At 41.4% G+C, this 20587-nt stretch overlaps 2 protein-coding genes across 3 annotated transcripts in view; both read left to right on the top strand.

Annotated features, from left to right (window-relative positions):
• The first annotated feature begins 923 nt into the window (after positions 1-923).
• Positions 924-8857, top strand: Myoz1 (myozenin 1). Its single transcript, XM_047553684.1, has 6 exons — positions 924-1038; positions 2543-2633; positions 3653-3831; positions 6447-6690; positions 7051-7216; positions 8346-8857. The coding sequence occupies exons 2-6, from the start codon at positions 2561-2563 to the stop codon at positions 8575-8577; spliced, it is 894 nt and encodes a 297-aa protein (XP_047409640.1). The 5' UTR covers positions 924-1038; positions 2543-2560; the 3' UTR covers positions 8578-8857.
• A 4372-nt stretch (positions 8858-13229) lies between these two features.
• Positions 13230-20587, top strand: part of Usp54 (ubiquitin specific peptidase 54) — a 137018-nt gene continuing 129660 nt past the window's right edge. For both annotated transcript variants that reach the window (XM_047552328.1, XM_047552327.1), the window contains exon 1: positions 13230-13407. The gene's annotated coding sequence lies outside the window, so the exon portion shown is untranslated. The remainder of the gene's footprint in view (positions 13408-20587) is intronic.

The following is a 20587-nucleotide window of genomic DNA, read 5'->3' as shown; positions in this document are numbered from 1 at the left end:
AGAGGATCCAAGATGTTTTTGCAGCTACTTAGGAAGGGGCTGTGCAAATGATATCTTTCTGCAAAGGGGGCTTTCAAGCTTGTGTCCCTGCCAAAAGTCTCCTTTAGAATAGTACATATGGGATGGTCCAGATCTTATGTAGTGTGTGCTCCCCTGAAAGAAATCCAAGGTAGGAAACTTGGATAGCAAGGCCTGGGCAGGTCAGAAGCCTCCGTGACCTTCTCAGGGAGACAACATCTATCCTACACAGCAGGCTGAACTGAGCACCCCAGCAGCAAATAGGTACCAAAACACAGATCAAGGTGTCCACCTGCTCTTAGAACTGCCAGAGTTTAAGAGGAGGGAAAAGGGAGTGAAGCAGACAAAATAATTGGTCAAGTCTTCCCTACACATCCCTTATTGAACTGAGTTTGGTTAATTTGGTCTATCATCTTGCTTAGATTTGGTTAACCCTCTCAGAGGAAAAAACAACCCACCTGGTACTTTAAAAAAGAAGTTCAATTATGAAGCTTCATCCTGCCCTCAAATAAAATGTCTTAATCTTTCCTACCTCCAAATATACCCACAGGTCCTTCCAACTTTGCCTGGAGTGACGCTGCGTGACCCGCCGGGCACTTTTTCCAGGTTCTCTTTCTTCTACTCTGAATTCCTATCCATCACTTAACTGCCCTTTTCCTCTCTCTCTGTCTTCAATTTCTCCCTGAATGCTTCTTTGGATTTCAGACTCTAGGTGCAAAGGGAAGGGGAACCCCTAGGGAGATTGATCCCTAGCTCAGTCAGTTCAGTGGGAGAATCCCAAAGGCCTTTCTACCCTTCCTGAGCCTCTGGGCAAGGAGGGCGGGATCTTGGTTCCAGGGTCTCAGTACCCCCTGTGCCATTTGAGCTGCTTGCACTCATCATCTCTATTAATAACCATCCTCCCTCCCCCACTGCCAGTGCTGCCCCCACGCCTGCCCAGCTCGGGTTCTCCAGTCACAGCAGCTCAGTCCTCCAAAGCTGCTGAACCCCAGGGAGAGCTGACCACCAACTAAGCAGCAGGTAAGTGTGCAGCTCTATGACTTGAGGTGCTGGAGCTCACTGGGATAACTGCAATTGTGATTCTTGACCCCTGGGTAATAGCCCCCTCCCCACATTGTGCTCAGCTCCCAGCTATCCAGTTCAGGGGAACCAGAGAGTTGGAAGGAGAAGAGCCCAGAAAATTGGGGGGAGGCACCTGATGAATGGGTAGGGAATCAGAGGCCTCAATAAGTTAGTAGAGTTATAGATGTGTTTGTGAGACAAGACTCAGCAGAAGACAGCATGTCTGCATGCCAACTGCTGTTAAGGAGGGGCCGCAGTCTCTGTCTTTTCCCAGCTTGTCCTCAACCATGGTCAGATCCTATTACTATGTTCCTGTCCTCCCTCAATTCTCTACTGCTGTGGTATTGCTGAACTGACCTGTGACAGGGTTCAAATGCTCCTTGGTTCCCCCACCCATTCGAGTTCTGGGGTCTGGGGCATGAGTGACTGTAGCAGCAGGGAGCACAGCCATGATCTCCCAGGCCACGTTCCAGCTGGCCCAATGGAGGAGCAACAGCCTCTCCTTCCTATGGAGAATGTTTTTGGCTGAATGTCCTGAACCCTGGCACAACATTTCTCTACCCACTTGGGACTTGGAGGAAGACTAAGGAGAGACCAGAGTCTGAAATAAGCCCCAGTCTGATATCCCAATACATATGAAAACTTCAAATCATGCCAAACCCATGAAACCTGGGTGCACTATCCTATGTGAGTCCTTGTTTTCTTTTAAACATCCCTTACCCCAAGCTATGTTCCTTGTAAAATATTTCTATGTAAAATAGCCCACAAGAGGTTGGTAGAAGGTAAGGATGGGATATAGCTCTGTTTCCCATGAAAACAGTATCCCTAATACAGTGGATTTTCAACTTTTGGGGGAATACATATTTCTTTGAAACTCTGAGGAAATTTTCCCCTTAACCCATTCTCAAGTTAAGAAATATTGCTCTAGGGGCTGGGGTTGTGGCTCAGTGGAAGAGCACTTGCCTAGCACGTGTGAGGCACTGGGTTCGATTCTCTGTACCCCATATAAATAAATGAATAAAATAAAGATCTAGGGGCTGGGGTTGTGACTCAGTGTAGAGCACCCACCTAGCATGTATGAGGCCCTGGATTTGATCCTCAGCACCACATAAAAATAAAATAAAGGTGTTGTGTTCACCTACAACTAAAACATATATATATGTATATATATATATATATATATATATATATATATATATATATAAAATAAAGATCTATCAACATCTAAAAAATATATTTTTAAAAAAGAAGTATTGTGGGACTGGGTTGTGGCTCAGTGGTAGAGCACTTGCCTAGCATGTGTGAGGCACTGGGTTTGATTCTTAGCACCACATATAAATAAATGAATAAAATAAAGGTCCATCAACATCCAAAAAAATGTTTAAAAAAGAAGTATTACTCTATTATAAACACTCTTCTCAGTTTCTGTCCATCCTCTAAACCCCATTCCTACCCTATCCAGGTCAAATCCACCTCCAAAATGCCACTCTCAGGAACCCCAGCCCCCAATAAGAAGAGGAAATCCAGCAAGCTGATCATGGAACTCACTGGAGGTAGGGCATGTTTGCAGCTGCCTAATGTGGAACGTCTTATTAAGAGCATCCCTAACCCACCAATCCAAGAAATAACATAAAGTTATAAATGCTTTGGGGTGAACAAATGAGAGGAGTTCCAGGGTGGGGGTATGGGGATGAGAGGAGAAGACACACAGGTGGGATTCAATATTGACTACTCATCCTTTCCCCTTTTACACCTTGTAATGTGGGACAACATCCTGCTATATTAGCCAGCTCGGGTCCAGGACCATAAGACCCATGGTCAGTGAAGTGTGTTTGAGGAAGAAACTGTGATAGAGATTAGCACAGACTAAGATTCCAGTATATGGTTAATTTCCTTATTTCTTTCCCCAGAGTTAGGGAACTAGTGTGACATATAAAATGAAAACTGCACAAGTATATTTCCTAAGGATAGACATAGGTGCGTGGATGTGAAAAGCTTCTCTTCCTCTTCCTCCTTCTCCTTCTCTTTCCCTTTCTCTTCCCTTCTTCCTCTTCCTCCTGTTCCTCCTCTTCTTTTCCTCCCCCCACTTCTTTTATTTTTAAGAACTCTTCTGATAACTAGAGGCTCTTTGGAGTCAGAGTCCACTAAGGAGAAGAAAAGGGAAAGGAGTTAAGACAAAAGTTTTGTGTTTAGAGATGGCCAACTCCAACACAGGATTAGCCTATTGACTTGCCCTCATGCCACAGTTTCTCCAGGGGCTCCATCCATGATGTTCTTTTACACCTTTTGTCTTCCAAGCCTGTGCGCCTTTAACCCTGTTTACCTCTAACTCTGTTTACCTCTTTACTCTAGTATTCCCACTGTCTCCCAGCACCCGAGTACACCAACTTCAAACTCAGGAAATAAAAATCTCTCATACGCTAGATAGTCCTTGATCAGATATCACAGACAACATATGCGCCTCTAAAGGGTTTTTACTAGGACCCTTAGTTGTGGACAGGGTCAGCATTCTGAGCCCAGGAAACTGTACTTTCCTCTTTTCCTTGTCTCTTTCTCCCTACCTCCCTGAAAGGTGGACAGGAGAGCTCAGGTCTGAATCTGGGCAAGAAGATCAGCGTCCCAAGGGATGTAATGTTGGAGGAGCTGTCGCTGCTCACCAATCGAGGCTCAAAGATGTTTAAACTGCGACAGATGCGAGTGGAAAAATTTATCTATGAGAACCATCCTGATGTTTTCTCTGATAGCTCAATGGTGAGTTTGGAATGTAAACACTTTCTGAAAACTTAGTGTCTTTTCTGAGTGCTTGCTCGTAGTAGGCACCTGAACTTCAAAAGTGCTGTCAACCACCTCTTCCTGAAAATGTATAAGCTCATTAAGCCCCAGATATGGGTTGGGGATGTAGCTCAGTTGGTAGAGTGCTTGCCTCACAAACACTAAGACCCTGGGTTCAATCCCCAGCACTGCAAAAACAAAACAAAACAACAACAACAACAAAAAAAACAACCAAACAAAAAAACCAAATATATTAAGTCCCCAGTAACTCTGAGGTGAGTTATAGCCCATCTCTGAAACTCAGTCTCCATCTTAGAGTCAATAAAGGGGTAGGGAATATCACACCCTCAGTTTAAAAATTCCTTCCCAGTATTGGTAAGTATTAAAATAGGATTGTAACAGAATGCCCAGTCAGTTCTGTATTTTGAAGTTAAGATACACAATGCATGTTTTTTTAGTAAAGTATGTCTGTTGCAATATTTGGGACAAAAGAATAAATAAAAATTTAAAAATACAGGATACTGGGACTGAGGATATCACTCAGTGATAGAGTGTGTGCTTAGATGTATAAGCCTTGGGTTCATTCCCAGCACCAAACAAACAAAAAATTCCCAAAGAAACAAACAAACAAAATCAAAACTCAATCAAACAAAAAACCCTAAATGGTATACCCAGTTAAATTTGACCTTTGAGTTTATATAATGAATATATCTTTTCCTATAAATATATCCCCTGCAACATTTGGGACATAAAAGCAAAATTAAAATGTAGACTTTCAGAAACACATGAATAATTTCTTAGTATAAGTATGTTCCATGCAATATTTAGGACATATTTATACTAAAAAACTATTTGTTATGTATCTGAACTTCAAATTTAAGGGTTTCCTATAATCCTACTTGCTAAATATGGCAACCTTAGAAATAGTTAAATGATTTTTTTTGGGAGGTGGGGATACTGGGGACTGAACTCAGGGGCACTGAACCACTGAGCCACATCCCCAGCCCTATTTTGTATTTTATTTAGAGATAGGCTTTTGCTGAGTTGCTTAGTGCCTTGCTTTTGCTGAGGCTGGCTTTGAACTTGCGATCCTCCTGCCTCAGCCTCCTGAGCTGCTGGGATTACAAGTGTGGACAACTGTACCTGGCTTAAAGGAGTTTTTATAGCCATCTCCTTCTTCAGTCATATTTTATTTAAAGGGTTAGGGTTAAACTTTTCCCTAAGGACCACAGGCTAAGGCAACTGAAATCATCTTTCTTCAATATCCCACATTTTTGGCAGAGTGTGGTAGTGCACACCTACAATCCCAAGGACTCAGGAGGCTGAGGCAAGAGGATGGCAAGTTCAAGGTCAACCTCAGCAATTTAGCAAGGCCCTAAGCAACTTAGCAAGATCCTGTCACAAAACAAAAAATTAATATCTCAGTGGTAAAGTCTCCTTGGGTTCATTCCATAGTATCAAAAAAAAAAAAAAAAAAAAAAAAATCCTACATTTTCTAGTTGGGCTCCTTCTCCAAATAAAGAGAAGTGGAGAATAGAGAGGGGCCAGGCCCAGGATATTCTGACTGAGAAGAAGGGGACATTCTCCATTTTCTTTCTTCCTCCTCCACTTTCTCTAGGTGGCTGAGAGAGAGTGGAAATAGATGCCTATGTGGATTGGGTGAGGGCAAGAGTGTCGGCCATTGGCTCTCATGAAGGAACAGAGTAAAAGTGCTGAGCCTGTCATATCTAACTTTAGGAGGCCAAAACCCCTCCTCTCTGCTGGGTCTAGTTACACTGGGTGGAGCATAGGGGTATACATGGTAAGATGGCCAGGAGAGATTCTTCAAGGAGTTGGTGGGGTTATTTTTAGGTTTTGGGACTGAATCCAGAGTTGCTCTTTTGGCCACCCTACCCCCCTCATTTGGTACAGTGTTACTGTTGGAAAGTTCTGCTCCAGCTGAGTGTGTTGGTACACATCTATAATCCTAGTGACTGGGGAGGTTGAGGCAGGAGGATTGCAAGTTCCAGGCCAGCTCAACAATTTATTGAGTCCCTAAGCAACTTAGTGAGACCCTGTTGCAAAATAAAATATTAAAAAAAAAAAAAAAGGTTGGGGATGTAACTTAGTGATAAAGATCCCTGGGTTAATTAAAAAAAAAAAAAAAAGTTCTGCTCTCATAGGTACAAAGTAGAGAAAGGAATATAAAGATGAGGAATGAGGGGGCAGGGATTTCTCTAGTTCTTTACATTAAGACTGGATTCCCCTTTGCAGCCCTGTTAACACAAATATTATTTGAGCAGAAGTCTTGTTCTTCTCTGGTAAGATGGGAAAGGGGAATAAAGAATGAATTGCCCACCCCCCAGGCGTAATTAGGGAAACTGGGCCAACTGGGGGATCCTACCTCTTAAGGAAAGTTTAATTCCTCTCAGTCGGGCTATCCACTATCACCATTTATGGTGAGAGGTGGGCGGGATCTGGAATCTCAAAGGAGTCAGAGTCTTCAGTTTGGCTATTATATCTGATCACCTCCTCCTTTGCTATATACACCTTTGTCTTTGTATATTTTCCATCCCCATTGCTAACCTTCCCCTTACTTTATCCTTTCTTTTCAGGATCACTTCCAGAAGTTCCTTCCCACAGTGGGGGGACAGCTGGGCACAGCTGGCCAGGGATTCTCCTACAGCAAGGGCAGTGGTGGAGGCCAGGCAACAGGCAGTGGCTCTGCTGGACAATATGGGTCTGACCATCACCATCATCAGGGCTCTGGGTCTGGAGTTGGGGGTGCAAGTGGTCCTGGGGGCCAGGCTGGCAGAGGAGGAGCTGCTGGCACAGCAGGGGTTGGTGAGACAGGATCAGGCAAGTACTCACACCCAAAAATAACGTTCTTTAGAGCAGAGATGTCTGCAGGAATAAGGTCCATCCTGGGAATGGGTGCAGGGAGAGGTAAACTGAAATATCATGGACCCAGGAGACATCCAGAAAAGAGACAAATCTATTCTACCCAGAAGCCTTGTCTTTGAGTCATCTTTCTGGCTTTTCTGATTCAGTCACAGATCTGACCCCAGGCTGTCACTATACTACAAAACTTATACAATTGCCAGGATATACTTTTGGTATCTGGCCTCAGCAATTTCCCTAGTGTAAGGGCATGGGATTAACTTTCATTGGCTACTAACTAATAGTTATTATTTGACTTCTCTCTCCCATGGCTACCAGGAGACCAAGCAGGTGGAGAAGGAAAACATATCACTGTGTTTAAGACCTATATTTCGCCATGGGAGCGAGCCATGGGGGTTGACCCCCAGCAAAAAGTGGAACTTGGCATTGACCTGTTGGCCTACGGGGCCAAAGCTGAACTCCCCAAATACAAGTCCTTCAACAGGTGAGATGGTAGGGAAGGAACCAGTTGCATACTAGTGGTGGCACTGTATCCCTTAGTTGGGATGTTACTATATTTCAAATGTTTCAGAAGCAGGCTATAGGATGACAGGAATAAGGGGGTCTTAATGAAAAGTCCTTGCTCTTTTAACTCTAGCTCAGATTCAAGCTTCATCATGAGTGTGATGAAGGAAAAATTTGCTGGAAATCAGAATTTTGGTTCATAGGCTACTTAGCTGTTTGGGCATGGGAAAGTCAACCTACTTCTGAGCCTTGTTGTTTTAAAAAAAAATTTTTTTTTTTTTTTGGTACTAGGGACTGAACACAGGGGGTGCTTAACCACTGAGCCACATCCCCAGCCCTTGTCATGTTTTATTTTGAGACAGGGTCTCACTAAGTTGCTTAGGGTCTCACTAAATTCTGAGGCTACCTTTGAACTAATGATCCTCCTGTCTCAACCTTTTAAGTCACTGGAATTACAGGTGTGTGCCACTGTATCCAGCTCCTTGATGTTTTTAATGTAAAATGGAAATTATATATAATATGTGGTTGGAGGCCTCTTGAGGTCCCCTTCTATTATTCCATTATTCTCCCAGCAGTATGATTCTATTTTCTCATATCCTGCTGTGGTAAGGTTCTAAGTATCTTTCTTTATTTTTTAAATTGAGCTTCTCTATACTGTGCCTAGAAGATCTACGTGAAAGTAGATTAGGAAAGGCCTGGAGAAGTGATTTTGCATTTGGTTGTTAATTCCTCTAAGTCAGGCCACCCCCTGTTCTCCTGGGTTGGGGGTGGGTGGGGTAAGGGTATAGTTGAGTGAGGTCTCTACATTGTAATTTAAGGTGATCTCAGATCCTTGGGTCTGTAGTGTTGGGATACTTTCTCTGAAATGCTAGTCTGGGTCATGACTGTCTATGAGACTATCTAGTCTCATACCCACTAGACTCCTTTTCTCATTATGAACTTTGGAAAAACAAGGAAATCAAGAAGGGGAAATAGGGTACTAAGGGAAAAGAAGGATAAGGAGTAAAGAAGCAATTTCAGAAAAACAAAATTTACAAACTTCCCCTTCCTCCAAATTGGGTGGTATCCCAATTGACAAGATTCCTTTCTTTCGTTCTGATTCTTAACAGGACGGCAATGCCCTACGGTGGTTATGAGAAGGCCTCCAAACGTATGACCTTCCAGATGCCCAAGTTCGACCTGGGGCCCCTGCTAAGTGAACCCCTGGTCCTTTACAACCAGAACCTCTCCAACAGGCCTTCTTTCAACCGAACCCCTATTCCCTGGCTGAGCTCTGGGGAGCCTGCTGACTACAATGTGGATATTGGCATCCCCTTGGATGGAGAAACAGAGGAGCTGTGAAGTGTTTTCTAATTTGCATCAAGTTTCCCCTCTGTGGTTCCAATTTGGAGAAGGTATACTGGCCAGGATACCCCCACTGTTAATATGGTATCCTTGTGGGAATGGAGGGGAAAAGGTGGGCGAGATCTGCCTTTCCATTCTTTACTCCAAGTCCCCACTCCAAATAGCCTTCCTCACCAACTCAGAGCTCCCCTTTCACTTCCTCCATATGAAACCTGTTCTTTTATGAAATTTGCTCTGCTACCAGAAACAGTCAATAAACTTCAAGGAAACAAATTGATTCTTTTTTTTTCACCTTTATTTAATTAATTAATTTATATGAGGTGCTGAGGATTGAACCCAGTGCCTCACACATGCTAGGCAAGCGCTCCTCCACTGAACTACAACCCCAGCTCTTTTTTTTTTTTTTTTTAAATATTTTTTTAGTTGTCAATGGACCTTTATTTTATTTATTTATTTATATGTGGTGCTGAGAATTGAACCCAGTGCCTCACACTTACCAGGCAAATGCTCTACCACTGAGCCGCAACCCCAGTCCCACAAATTTATTCTTCCTCTGATATTTGAGGGTAGATGAAAGTTGAGGCTGACAATGCACAAAGATTAATTAAAGCCAAATACCAAACATTCATTATTCAGACTTAGACTGGACCTGAGTTTTGGCTGCTTATATACCCACACCCACATCCACACCCGCAAAACCACATTCATAGGTCTATACAAAGACATACTTACTCAATAGTTCATGAGACAAGTAATCATGAACAAACACATGTGCTGGTCCATATGTGGGCAAAGCACGGTGATTAGGAAATAGATGTTAGTAACACCGGTGTTAGCTTTCAATGTAGCCAATTAGAAGCTGCAAAACAAGCAAATCAGGAAAGAAAAATGGGATGCTAAGGAAGATGCAAGAGTTACTTTATCACAGAACTAGAGCCTGCGGGTTTAGGAATATATATGTCACAGATTCCCAAAGGGATGAAACAGAATAGAGCACCATGTGGAATATAGACGGGAGTAAAATAAACCAGATGCAGTTATAAGTACCTTGTACTAACTGATTGCAGTGCTGAAGCTCCAGCTGCAAGCTGCAGTTATTGAATGCCTGACTTGGTGTCAACATAGTAAGAAAAGATCTAAGGGTCACAAGGGCACCACAGTAGTGCCCAGAAAGCACTATGATTGGAAAGAAACCCTGAGAGCTCAACAGGAATGAGTAACGATGCTCTTTCTATTGATTTCAAACCTGGGGTCTCTTTAGAATCCCAGATTAGTCTTACGTTTCACGAAATAAGGATGATGGAATGATGCAGACCAGGAAGGATAATAAGATGACAATAAGGTCTGGGAATTTTTTGTTGTTGTTGTTTGTTTGTTTGTTTTTGTTTTGGTACTGGAAATTAACCCAGGGCTTCACAAATCTGGCAAGTGCTCTACCACAGAGCTACATCTTCAGCCCTGGGAAAATAACTTCTAAGGAGAACTGGCTGAATTCAGCTAATTTCATGAGCTGTTATTAAATTGTCAGAATTCACAGGAGATGGATTAAATTTTAGTGAGCTTTGGTCACATGACATTTACTCTTGTCACCTTCATTTACAACCCAAAGAATGAATTTTGGGGGATTCATACCTCTAAACTCATATACAAAACTCTATGGTTGATTTTCCTAAAGAGAGGGTTTTCATACTTTGGATTTGTCCCCAAACAGATTCTGAAATGAAGATATGGATACGAATAGTTCATTTGGACTGTGTCCCAGAAAAACAAGCCATTCAAGAGTGAGGAGAAAAGTCAATAAAGGGTGCTTTGGGCAAGGGGGCTGAATCCTACAGGAAATCTCAGTGAACAATGCTATTCAGAGTGGTCCATGGATTCTCAGGATCAATATCTCCTAGGAGCTTTATTAGAAATGCAAATTCTTGGGCACAGGAATCTGTGTCTTATTCTCTCCAGGTAATACTTATGTGCTAGAAAATCATGAGAAACACTACCTCAGAATTGCCTCGCTGAGAGTGTGAGAAGCGAGAATATTTAGCTACCAAATCCCATTTCTCATTGGTTGTCAATGTTAATTACACTGGTATTTCCAGATAAAGACATATGTAGTGTACCTTTATGGTCCAAAATTTTTAAATGGAAATTTTCAGAAATAATCAACAAGTTTTAAATTGCATTGTTCTGTTCAGTGTGGTGGTGCATGCCTGTAATCTCAGCAATTTGGGAAACTGAGGCAGGAGGATCAAAAGTTCAGGGGCAGGGCTACAGCTGTTGCTCAGTGGTAGAGAGCTTGCCTGGCATGTGTGAGGCGCTGGATTTGATCCTTAGCACCACATAAAAATAAATGAGTAAAAGAAAAGTGTTGTGTCCATCTACAATTAAAATAAAAAAAAAAAAAATGTTCAGGGCCAGCTTCAACAACTTAGTGAGACACTGTCTCTAAATAAAAAGGGCTTGGGATGTAGCTCAGTGGTAGAGTGCTCCTAGATTCAATCTCAAGTACCACAAACAAAACCAAAAACCTCAGGAGAGGTACTCTATTTATTTATTTATTTATTTATTTATTTATTTTAGTACCTGGGATTGAACCCAGGGACACTTGACCAATGAGCCACATCCCCAGCCCTTTTTTCTATTTTATTTAGAAAAACGGTCTCGCTGAGTTGTTTAGGGCCTTGCTAAATTGCTCAGGCTGGCTTTGAAATCATGATCCTCCTGCCTCAGCCTCCTAAGCCTCTGGGATTACAGGCATGTGTCACTACGCCCAGTGAATTTTAAAAGATTATAACATGATTTTTTTGCAGTGCTGGGGATCAAACCCTGAACTCTATACATGCTAGACAAGCACTTTACACAGAGCGACACCAGCAAATTAGCCCTTTTAGGTAGATTTGAGCTCATGGTCTCCAGTTGGTCCTATTACTTACTATTACTGTTTTACACAAGACCATATTTTATTATTACTTGCCCAGCCTCTGCAATCATTTGAGTTAACAACCTCAAGGGTGGCTTTCATAAACCACATACCCATGATACCACCCCTGTCAGTAAGGTGGATTACTCATTCATTATTCTAGAGATTACGTCTGTGGCTTTTTAATACTATAGTCATTAGCCGCATGGGACTATGAGCTCTTGGAATGTTCTCAGTCCAAATTTAGATGTGCTGTTTCTACTAAAAAAAAAAAAAAAAAAAAAAAAAAAAAAAAAATCTCAGTATCACCTATTGAAATATCATTTTGAATATGTTGGATTAAATATATTACTAAAATTAACTTCATCTGCTAAAAAATGTGGCAACAGAAAATCAAATTGTATAATGTGGCTTGCCATTTATTTCTACTGGACATATATATCTGCATATGTTTATACTGGTCTAGAGTGAAGCACCTCATGAGAGTTATTCAAGGGATTTAAGAGGCAAAAACGAATTCTCCTTTAAAAAAAATTTTTTTTAAGGCTATGATTTAAAAAAAAAATTTTTTTAGATGTAGATGGACCTTTATTTTATTCATTTATTTATAGGCGGTGCTGAAGAGTCTAATCCAGAGTCTCACACATGCTAGGCAAGTGCTCTACCACTGAGCCACAACTCCAGCTACCCAAGGCTATGATTTAAAAAAAATTTTTTTTCTTAGTTGTAGATGGACACAATACCTTTATTTTTATGTGGTGCTGAGGCTTGAACCCAGTGCCTCATACGTGCTAGGCAAGTGCGCTACCACTGAGTTGCAACCCCAACCCCAACCACAACCCCTTTTTAAAACTTCTATCCCCTTATTCACCCCCACAAACCAGCCTATTTCACTCTTCCTTGTTGACCAGCTTTCTTTAAATCCATCTTCTGAGCTTGGCGATTGCGCTTGCCTGTAATTCCAGCGAGACAGGAGGAGCACAAGTTTGAGGCCAACCTGGGCAATTTAGGGAGACTCAGTCCCCCTCAAAAAATTTTTTTTTAAATTAGTAAAAAGGGGTGGGTATCCTGGGTTCAATCCTCCAGCTTAAAAAAAAAAAAAAAAAAAACCCACCTTGACACAGTACGTTGCTCACAATATTTACAGTAGACTGAGAGCAGTGAATGAAAGTCCTGACAACTGTTGGGAGAGCAACTAAATAAAGATGTGTCCATGAACGGCGAGTGCAAAGTACAAATCAAACACCATATCCTAGGCCAAACACCTGTTCTTACATGTTGGTTTTTATTGAAAGTTTTTCCTATTTTGGTTTCCTGAGTTGGTGGGGCGGGGCATCAAGATAAACATTTCTGTGAGGCCAAATACTTTTACAGGTCAGGATGGGAAAGAACGGATGAAAACCTTTTACTGGAAGGGAATGAGGAGATCGGAAGGTCAATTTCTGGCCTGCCCTCTTCATCTCCAACTTTTCAACGTACAAGGAAAATGCTTGGAAAATGGAGCTTCAGTTAAAGATACTGCTAAGTTTGAGAAGTTTGGAAAAGAAGGCTATATCCGTAAAGTTATTAAGGTACAAAGTCCTCCATACTAGCTTGACCCCGCCCGAACAGATCATCCCGCTTCCAATAGTTTTCCGACTTCTGGTCAGTTCAAGCTTCGTCCTGGCCCGCGCCCCACCTCCAAACCTTCTCAGACAACCCATGGAACGCCTTGCGGCCGCCATTTTAAAACACTACTATCGCGAGATATACTTAGCGCTCTCGAGCCCGATTAATTTACTTTCTTGCGAGAGTCTCTTCTCGACTGTTCTCGCCGTATCTGAGGAAAGTGTCGCGAGAGCTGGTTGCCTTGGCTCCCTGTAGCTATAGCAGCCGCGGCGGTTTAGGATGCTGCGGCGGCGGCGGCGGGAGCGGTGAGTTCGACAACCTCAGGGGGGCGGGGCCGAAGGTAATGGGGTGCTGGGGGTAGCGCCTGGGACAGGTAAGGGAAGGTCGGGTCGCAGGGGAATGAACCCTAGTGTGACGTGTGGGGAAGGATTCAGGTCCCGTGGGTTCAGGGACAGGGCGCGGGTCTGCGCCGGGGCACGCGGGGAGGGCTGGAGCTGGGGGAAGTCCAGGGGGAGGGACCGGGTGTAGTAACGCTCGAGGGACCCAGGCCGAAGCGTAGAGGGGTGTGTGGAGGGAGCGGGTAGTGGGTGGGTAAGGGGACTCGGAACTGGATAGAGAGACCGGGCTACATCGGGGAAGAAGTGGGAAGAAATGGGGTACAACGAGGAGGAGGGTATGTTGAACGGGAGCACAGAGGTTGGGCCCAGTTTGCTTTCACTGTTTGGGAGGTGGGGGTGCGGGGTGGAGAGAGGATCAGACCTTTATAGCACCTGGGGCTTCTTCTAAGGCTGGTCGGTGATAGTACACCGGGACCTGGGTCCTGAATGTCTTGGTGGGAGTGGTGGCGTCCCAGATCCTCACCGCCTCCCTTCCTTCTTTGCAAAGAAATACCCAGTGGCCACTCCGACAGGTGAAAGGAGTCCTAGTGAACTAGTATTAGTTGGGAAGGTTCTTTCAGTAAAGAGATTATGAGTAGGACAATGACTAATTTAAAGTGTGGGGTGGGGGCGGGAGAGAGAGAGAGAGAGAGAGAGAGAGAGAGAGAGAAACAACTCTACTAAGGTGTGCTTCCTCGAATTGAATTGGAAGAAGGGGGTGTGTGCTAACGTCATGTTTCTTCCCAGATTCTAGTGTACTTAAAAAATTATATATGTAGTGTAATATCAGTCTAGATGATATAGCGAAAGATACAGTAGAAGACTTAAACCTACCACAAATGTAACTTAAAACTGTTGCAGCAGTAGGCTGAACACTAAATCTAGAGATAGTTTTAGTTACTTGGATAAAACCTTGTCTTCCCAAAGTATGCCTAATCAGGTTATTTGCTTTTTTTTTTTTTCAGTTGTAGATGGACACAATACCTTCATTTTATTTATTTTTACATGGTGCTGAGTATCAAACCCAGTACCTCACACATGCCAAGCAAGCCCTTTACCACCCAGCCACAACCCCAGCCCTACCAGACCTTTAAATTAAAATTAAATTTTATTTTGAGACAGACACTCCCTCAGTTGCCCAGACTGGCCTGGAATTTGCAGTCCTCCTGTCTCAATCTCCAGAGTATCTGGGATTACAGGCACTGCCACTGCAGGGACTTGGATGAGGTTTTATTGTAGGAGGCAGAACAAGTTTCCAATATCTGTCCAATCTGTGGAAATAAAAAAGAGTCTCCCAGGAGTGAAAATTACTGAGAGGGAAAAATATTTAGTCTCTGAGTCTCAAGGGCTGAGTGTCAAGAGCCAGGTTTGGACCATTTGGCTTTTTCTTTCTTATTTCTAGGGAAAACTATGGCTTCAAGTTAGGCATAAAAAAATTATTTAATTTACAGATACAAGTTTTTCAGTCATTTGTCTCTGTCTTTTGTAGGTATAAAGGGATAACCCCCTCTTTTGATTATGTAACTGGATTTTGCCATGTTGAGATTCACAGATTCATTAATTAGAATAATGGCTTTTAAATCCTTGAGCTAGCCTAGATGTAGTTAGTTATTCAGCCCATTATTTGATATGTATCAGAGTAAAACTTTTAATTTGTCCTGTTGGTAGCTAAACTTTAAGGTCGAACTGCTTTTCTGAAGCAGTGTTTGTTTGGGTTCCCAAAATTTCTACATGAATCCAGCAACAAACTTTATTGAGATCCTGTTCCATGTAGATTACTATGTAAGGCATTGCAGGAGAAAGATCAATTAATTCATTTATCTAGTCAACAAAAACTTATTGAAACCGATTTTGTGTCTGATTATTAAGCCTTGAGGATTCAAATACAAGTAAAACTTGAACTCTACCTTGGAACCTGGCAGACCCTATGAAGGGAGACAGAGAAACAAATATTATAATAAATGCAAGGTTCTGGACATAATAGTTGACAAGTCTAAAAGGGAATGAAGCATTTTAAAAATTATAAACTATTAAGTGAAGTCTAAACTGCTGCATTAATAAAACACTAACTTTCTCAGAAGAAAAAAAAGAATAGAAATTTAAGCAGAAAATTTACTTGTCAGTTCATAATTTAATTGTATTTATTACTCTTTTAAAATAAATATCAACATTCTTAAGTCAATAATAATGGCCAGCATATTGAGTTAATTATTAATGTGCTAGGCATGTTACCTCGTCTTATCTTCACAGTGCTCTGAGACTGGTACTAATATCTTAGTTTTTATTTTAATTTATTTTTTAGTACTAGGGATTGATTCCAGGGACATTCTATCATTAAGCTACAGCCCCAACCCTTTTTATTTTTTTTATTTCAAGACATGGTCTTCCCTAAATTGCCCAGGCTGGCCTCAAATATTTTATCCTCCTGCTTGAGCCTCTCAAGCCTCTGGGATTACAAGCGTGTACCACTGAGCCTGGCTCTAATACCTTAGCTTTAAAGATAAGAAAGCAGGTTTAAGCCCAGTGTGATAGTACGTACTTGTAATCTTCTGCTGCTCTGGAGCCTGCAGCAGGAGGATGGCAAGTTGGAGGTCAGCCTGGGCAATTTATTGAGACCCTGCCTCAAACTAAAATAAAGAGGACTGGGAATGTAGCTCACTGGTAGAGCACTCCAGTACTGGGATGGGGAGATCCATCAAACCAAAAATCAAGGCTAAACAGTTGCCAGGTGTGGTGACACAAGCCTAAAATTCCAGTGATTTGGGGATTGAGGCAGAAGAATAGTAAATTGGAGGCTGGCCTTGGCAATTTAACAAGACCCTGTCTCAAAAATTTAAAAAAGGAGCTGGGGGATGTAGTTCAGTGATAGAGTGTCTCTGGATTCAATCCCCAGTACTGCACCTCCTAAAAAAAAAAAAAAAAAAAAATCGTTAAGGAAGTTGCCAGAGATCACAAAGAAGTAAATGGCAGGGGCTGGGGCTATAGCTAAGTGGTAGAGCGCTTGCTTCGCAAGTGTGAGGCACTGGGTTTGATCCTCAGCTCCACATAATAATAAATAAGTAAATAAAGATATTGTGTCCATCTACAACTAAAAAATATTAAAAAAAATAAAAAGAAGTAAATGGCAGATTAGGAATTAGAGTTGGAAATTTATCTGATCTCAAAAACATATTAAGAAATCCCAGTGACTCGGGAGGCTGAGGCAGGAGGATCTCAAGTTCACAGCCAGCCTCAGCACAAGCAAGGCCCTAAGCAACTCAGTGAGACCCTGTCTTTAAATAAAATACAAAATAGGGCTGGGGATGTGACTCAGTGACTGAGTGTCCCTGAGTTCAACCCCTGGTACCCAAAACCAAACCAAAACAAAAAACTAAGAAAGCTATGTGCAGTGGCACATGTATACACAGGAATTTGGGAGGTTGAAGCAGGAGGGATTGCAAATTGGAGTCTGGTATAGGAAATTCAGTGAGACCTTGTCTTAAAAAATAATAAAGGACTGGGGTTGTAGCTCAGTGGTGCAGCACCCCTGGGTTCAATCTCCAGTACTGCAAACAAACAAACAAAACAAAAAACAATTACCTCATCCCGTGAGAAAGCTAAGATAGCCATTGCTGTGGTGCTTGCCTGTAGTCATAACTACAAGGGAGCTGAGGCAGGAGGATCACTTGAACCTAAGAATTGGAGACCAGCCTGGGCAACATGGGAGACCCTGACAACAAATAATAATAATAATAATAAAAGTATAAAAAGGAAACAAATGAAGAAAGATTTCTTTCTTCTGCAGATGGGCAGTCTCTGTATAGAGGTAGGGAGAAGAGGTGGTAGTTGAAATTGATCAGGAGATTGGAATTCAGTGTGGTGGTCAGGAAGGTCTACATTTATGGATGGGGGTTATCTTTTTTTTTTTTTTTTTCTGGTGCTGGGAATTGAACCCAGGGCCTGTGCATGCAAGGCAGGCATTCACCAACTGAGCTATTATCTGCAGCCCTACTTTTTTTTATTCACAGGTTTTTTTTTTTAATATCAGATATTTATACTACCTATGAGGAACTAATTTGAATATCAGCATGATGCTTATTTGTATTGTTATAGAGAGAATTTAGTAAATTACCATATCCATGCTGGGTATAATTGTATAGGAAGCTATGTTTGGGAAAATAGTTGTAACAAGCAATTGTTAAAATATGTATGTAATTTCCAGAAAGTGATCATTTTAGTAGTAAAAATACTATTTTCATATATAGAACAAATGTTCTTTTTTTAAAATATATTTTTTGGTTGTAGGTGGACACAATATCTTTATTTTTATGTGGTGCTGAGGATTGAAGCCAGGTCCTTGCTGGGTGAGCGCTCTACCACTGAGCCACAACACCAGCCCCAGAACAAATGTCCTTACAACAGATCTGAAGATATTTAATCAAACATTTTTATTTAGATTACTTTTTCTTGATGCCGGGATTGAACCCAGGACCTTGCTTTCATATGCTAGGCAGGCACACTACCACCGAACCACACCTCAAGTCCCAAACATTTTTATACTTCAGTTTTTGGTTTTGAGAACAATGTATATATTTATCTGAATTCATGTCACTGGAAAGGGGTGTGAGGAGGTCCCCTAAAAGGGAGACCTCAGCTCAGCCTTGGCAGGTTCTTGACTTACATCATAGTAAGAAATTTTAGGATGTGTCAGAAGAGGCACAGCCAAAGTTTTATTTATGAAATAAAGGTATTTATTTAGGAAAGCAAGCAATAGAGCAGGATGCACACTCAAGGCATGCTGGCACTCGAAAGTGAGATTTACTTTTGGGGTCGTGGGCTCTTTTTTTTTTTTTTAATTGTTTTTATTTTTAGATGGACACAATACCTTTATTAGATTTATCTTTTTTTTTTTTTTTTTTTTTTGGTGGTGCTGGGGATTGAACCCAGGGCCTTATGCATCTTAGGAAAGCACTCTACCAACTGAGCTATATCTCCAGCCCTTGATTTATCTTATATAGTCCTGAAGATTGAACCCAGTGCATCACCCATGCTGGGCAAGCACTCTACCACTGAGCTACAAACCCTGCTCCTTCGGCTCTTCTTTTTAAGGAAACTTTTTAGATAGTGAACATGAGAAATATGTGGAGGACTTTTGGGAACTGCAAGATCCAGCCCTGCTGAGGACTTCAGATTTCATTGTCTTTTTCAGTGCTTCTTACCCCTTACCTCTAATCCGTTCAATAAAATGATTTGACCCTAGGAAAAAAAAAAAATAATTGAATGTGATATCAGCCTGTTGAGCTCAGTTCTTTTAATCATAGAGCATAGGGCAGGTCATGGTGCTCAGATTCTTTCAGGATCTCTAGATTGATGCCATCCAGGCAATAGGTGATATTTAAAATATACCTATATCATAAGTCTCTTAATGTTTTACTTTGGCCATATTTAGTCTAAAGAAAATAAGTTGTACCAACTAGCAGTGTACGTAGGCTTTAATCATCTGGATTCACAATACTCTTAACATTCAAGGGCTTTTACAAATTAAGGCCTGAGGAAAGGGAGTAAAGGTAAGGGTGTTCATGGAGCTTCCTAGATTTAAAGTCATGTTTTCTTTTACCTTTGCTGTTAGTTTGTATTCTTCCTATCCTTATATCTTCTTTCCTACCTCATTTATATATTTGCTTTTGGAGTTTTTTGTTTTTTTTTTTCACTCTGTATTCCAAAATTCAAAAAAGTTCTGCTGGGCATGGTGGTACATGCCTGTTATCCCAACAACTTGGAAGCTGAGGCAGGAGGATAATGAATTTGAGGGGTACAACTTTGTTGAAGTACATAATATTCTCAAGAAATGCATGCATGTGGAACTGGGGTTGTGACTCAGTGGTAGAGCACTTGCCTAGCATGTGTGAGGCACTGGGTTTGATCCTCAGTACCACATTAAGTAAATAAATAAATAAAGTTAAAAAAAATAAAAAGAAATGCATGCACATTGGAGGATGAGTCAGTGATGTGGGTTTTTTTCTTTTTTTTTCTTTACATTGTATTGACTTTCTGCAATAGACCCCTCATTTGTATAGATTTTAGCTGAAGTGTATATGGGTATGAATGAGATATTTTTTTTTAACACTTTTTAACTAAGTGGGTTGGGTGCTCATGTTTTTTGTGTGAATTATTTTACAAGCCTTGAGACATTTCCAAGAAAGCCTTAGAGTAAAAGAAAGAACAAGATGAAAGGAACAACCTTGAGGGTTGAGAATGGGACTTCTCCAGGAAGGATGAAAATGAAAAGTGACTGATGATGTGTAAGCAGTGGGATCTAAAAGCATATTGGGGACTGAACCCCCAGGGCATGCTAAGCAAGTGTTCTGCCACTAAGTTCTATTCCCAGGCCACCCCTACACCTTAACCCTGCTTTTAAAAATTTCATTTTAAGGGCTGGGGAGATAGCTCAGTCAGTAGAGTGCTCACCTTGCAAGCACAAGGCCCTGGGTTCGATCCCCAGCACCGCAAAAAAAAAGAAAAAAGAAAAAAATTCATTTTAAGACAAGGGCTTATTAAATTACTCAGGTGGCCTTGATTTGAGATCCTCCCACCTCAGTCTCCCAAGTAGATGGGATTACAGACCTGTAAGACCATACCCAGTTTAAAAACATTCTTTAATTTTCACTCTCTGTAGGAGTTTTCTTCTGCTTTAATAACACCCTCTGGTAAGGTTCTTTTTTGTTTTGAAAAAAAAAAAATACTCCTTTAGGGGTGTGTAAAAGTATTAATTTCCTATCACATTAACAATAGGTGAATAAATATCAAACAACCCCCAATTTTCCCTACATAATAAATAAAAGCAATCTCACTTTAAATTTCCATTTCTTTGATTCGAAGCTAAACATTTCCCCTATTTATTTTTCTTTCTTGACCTCCCTGTTTATGTCTTTTTAAAAATACTTAAAATTACTGAAAGTGCATGCTGTAATTCCAAACTATTCCTGAGGCTGAGGTATTACTATCGCAAGTTTGAGGCCAACTTGGGCAACTTAGTGAGAAACAGAAAATGTGGTATGTGTATATATATGATGGAATATTACTCAGCTTTAAAGAAGAATGAAATTATGGCATTTGCTGGTAAATGGAT

The sequence above is a fragment of the Sciurus carolinensis genome, chromosome 5 (assembly GCF_902686445.1).
Source record: "Sciurus carolinensis chromosome 5, mSciCar1.2, whole genome shotgun sequence".
Lineage (NCBI taxonomy): Eukaryota > Metazoa > Chordata > Mammalia > Rodentia > Sciuridae > Sciurus > Sciurus carolinensis.
This window is presented reverse-complemented; position numbering and strand designations above follow the sequence as displayed.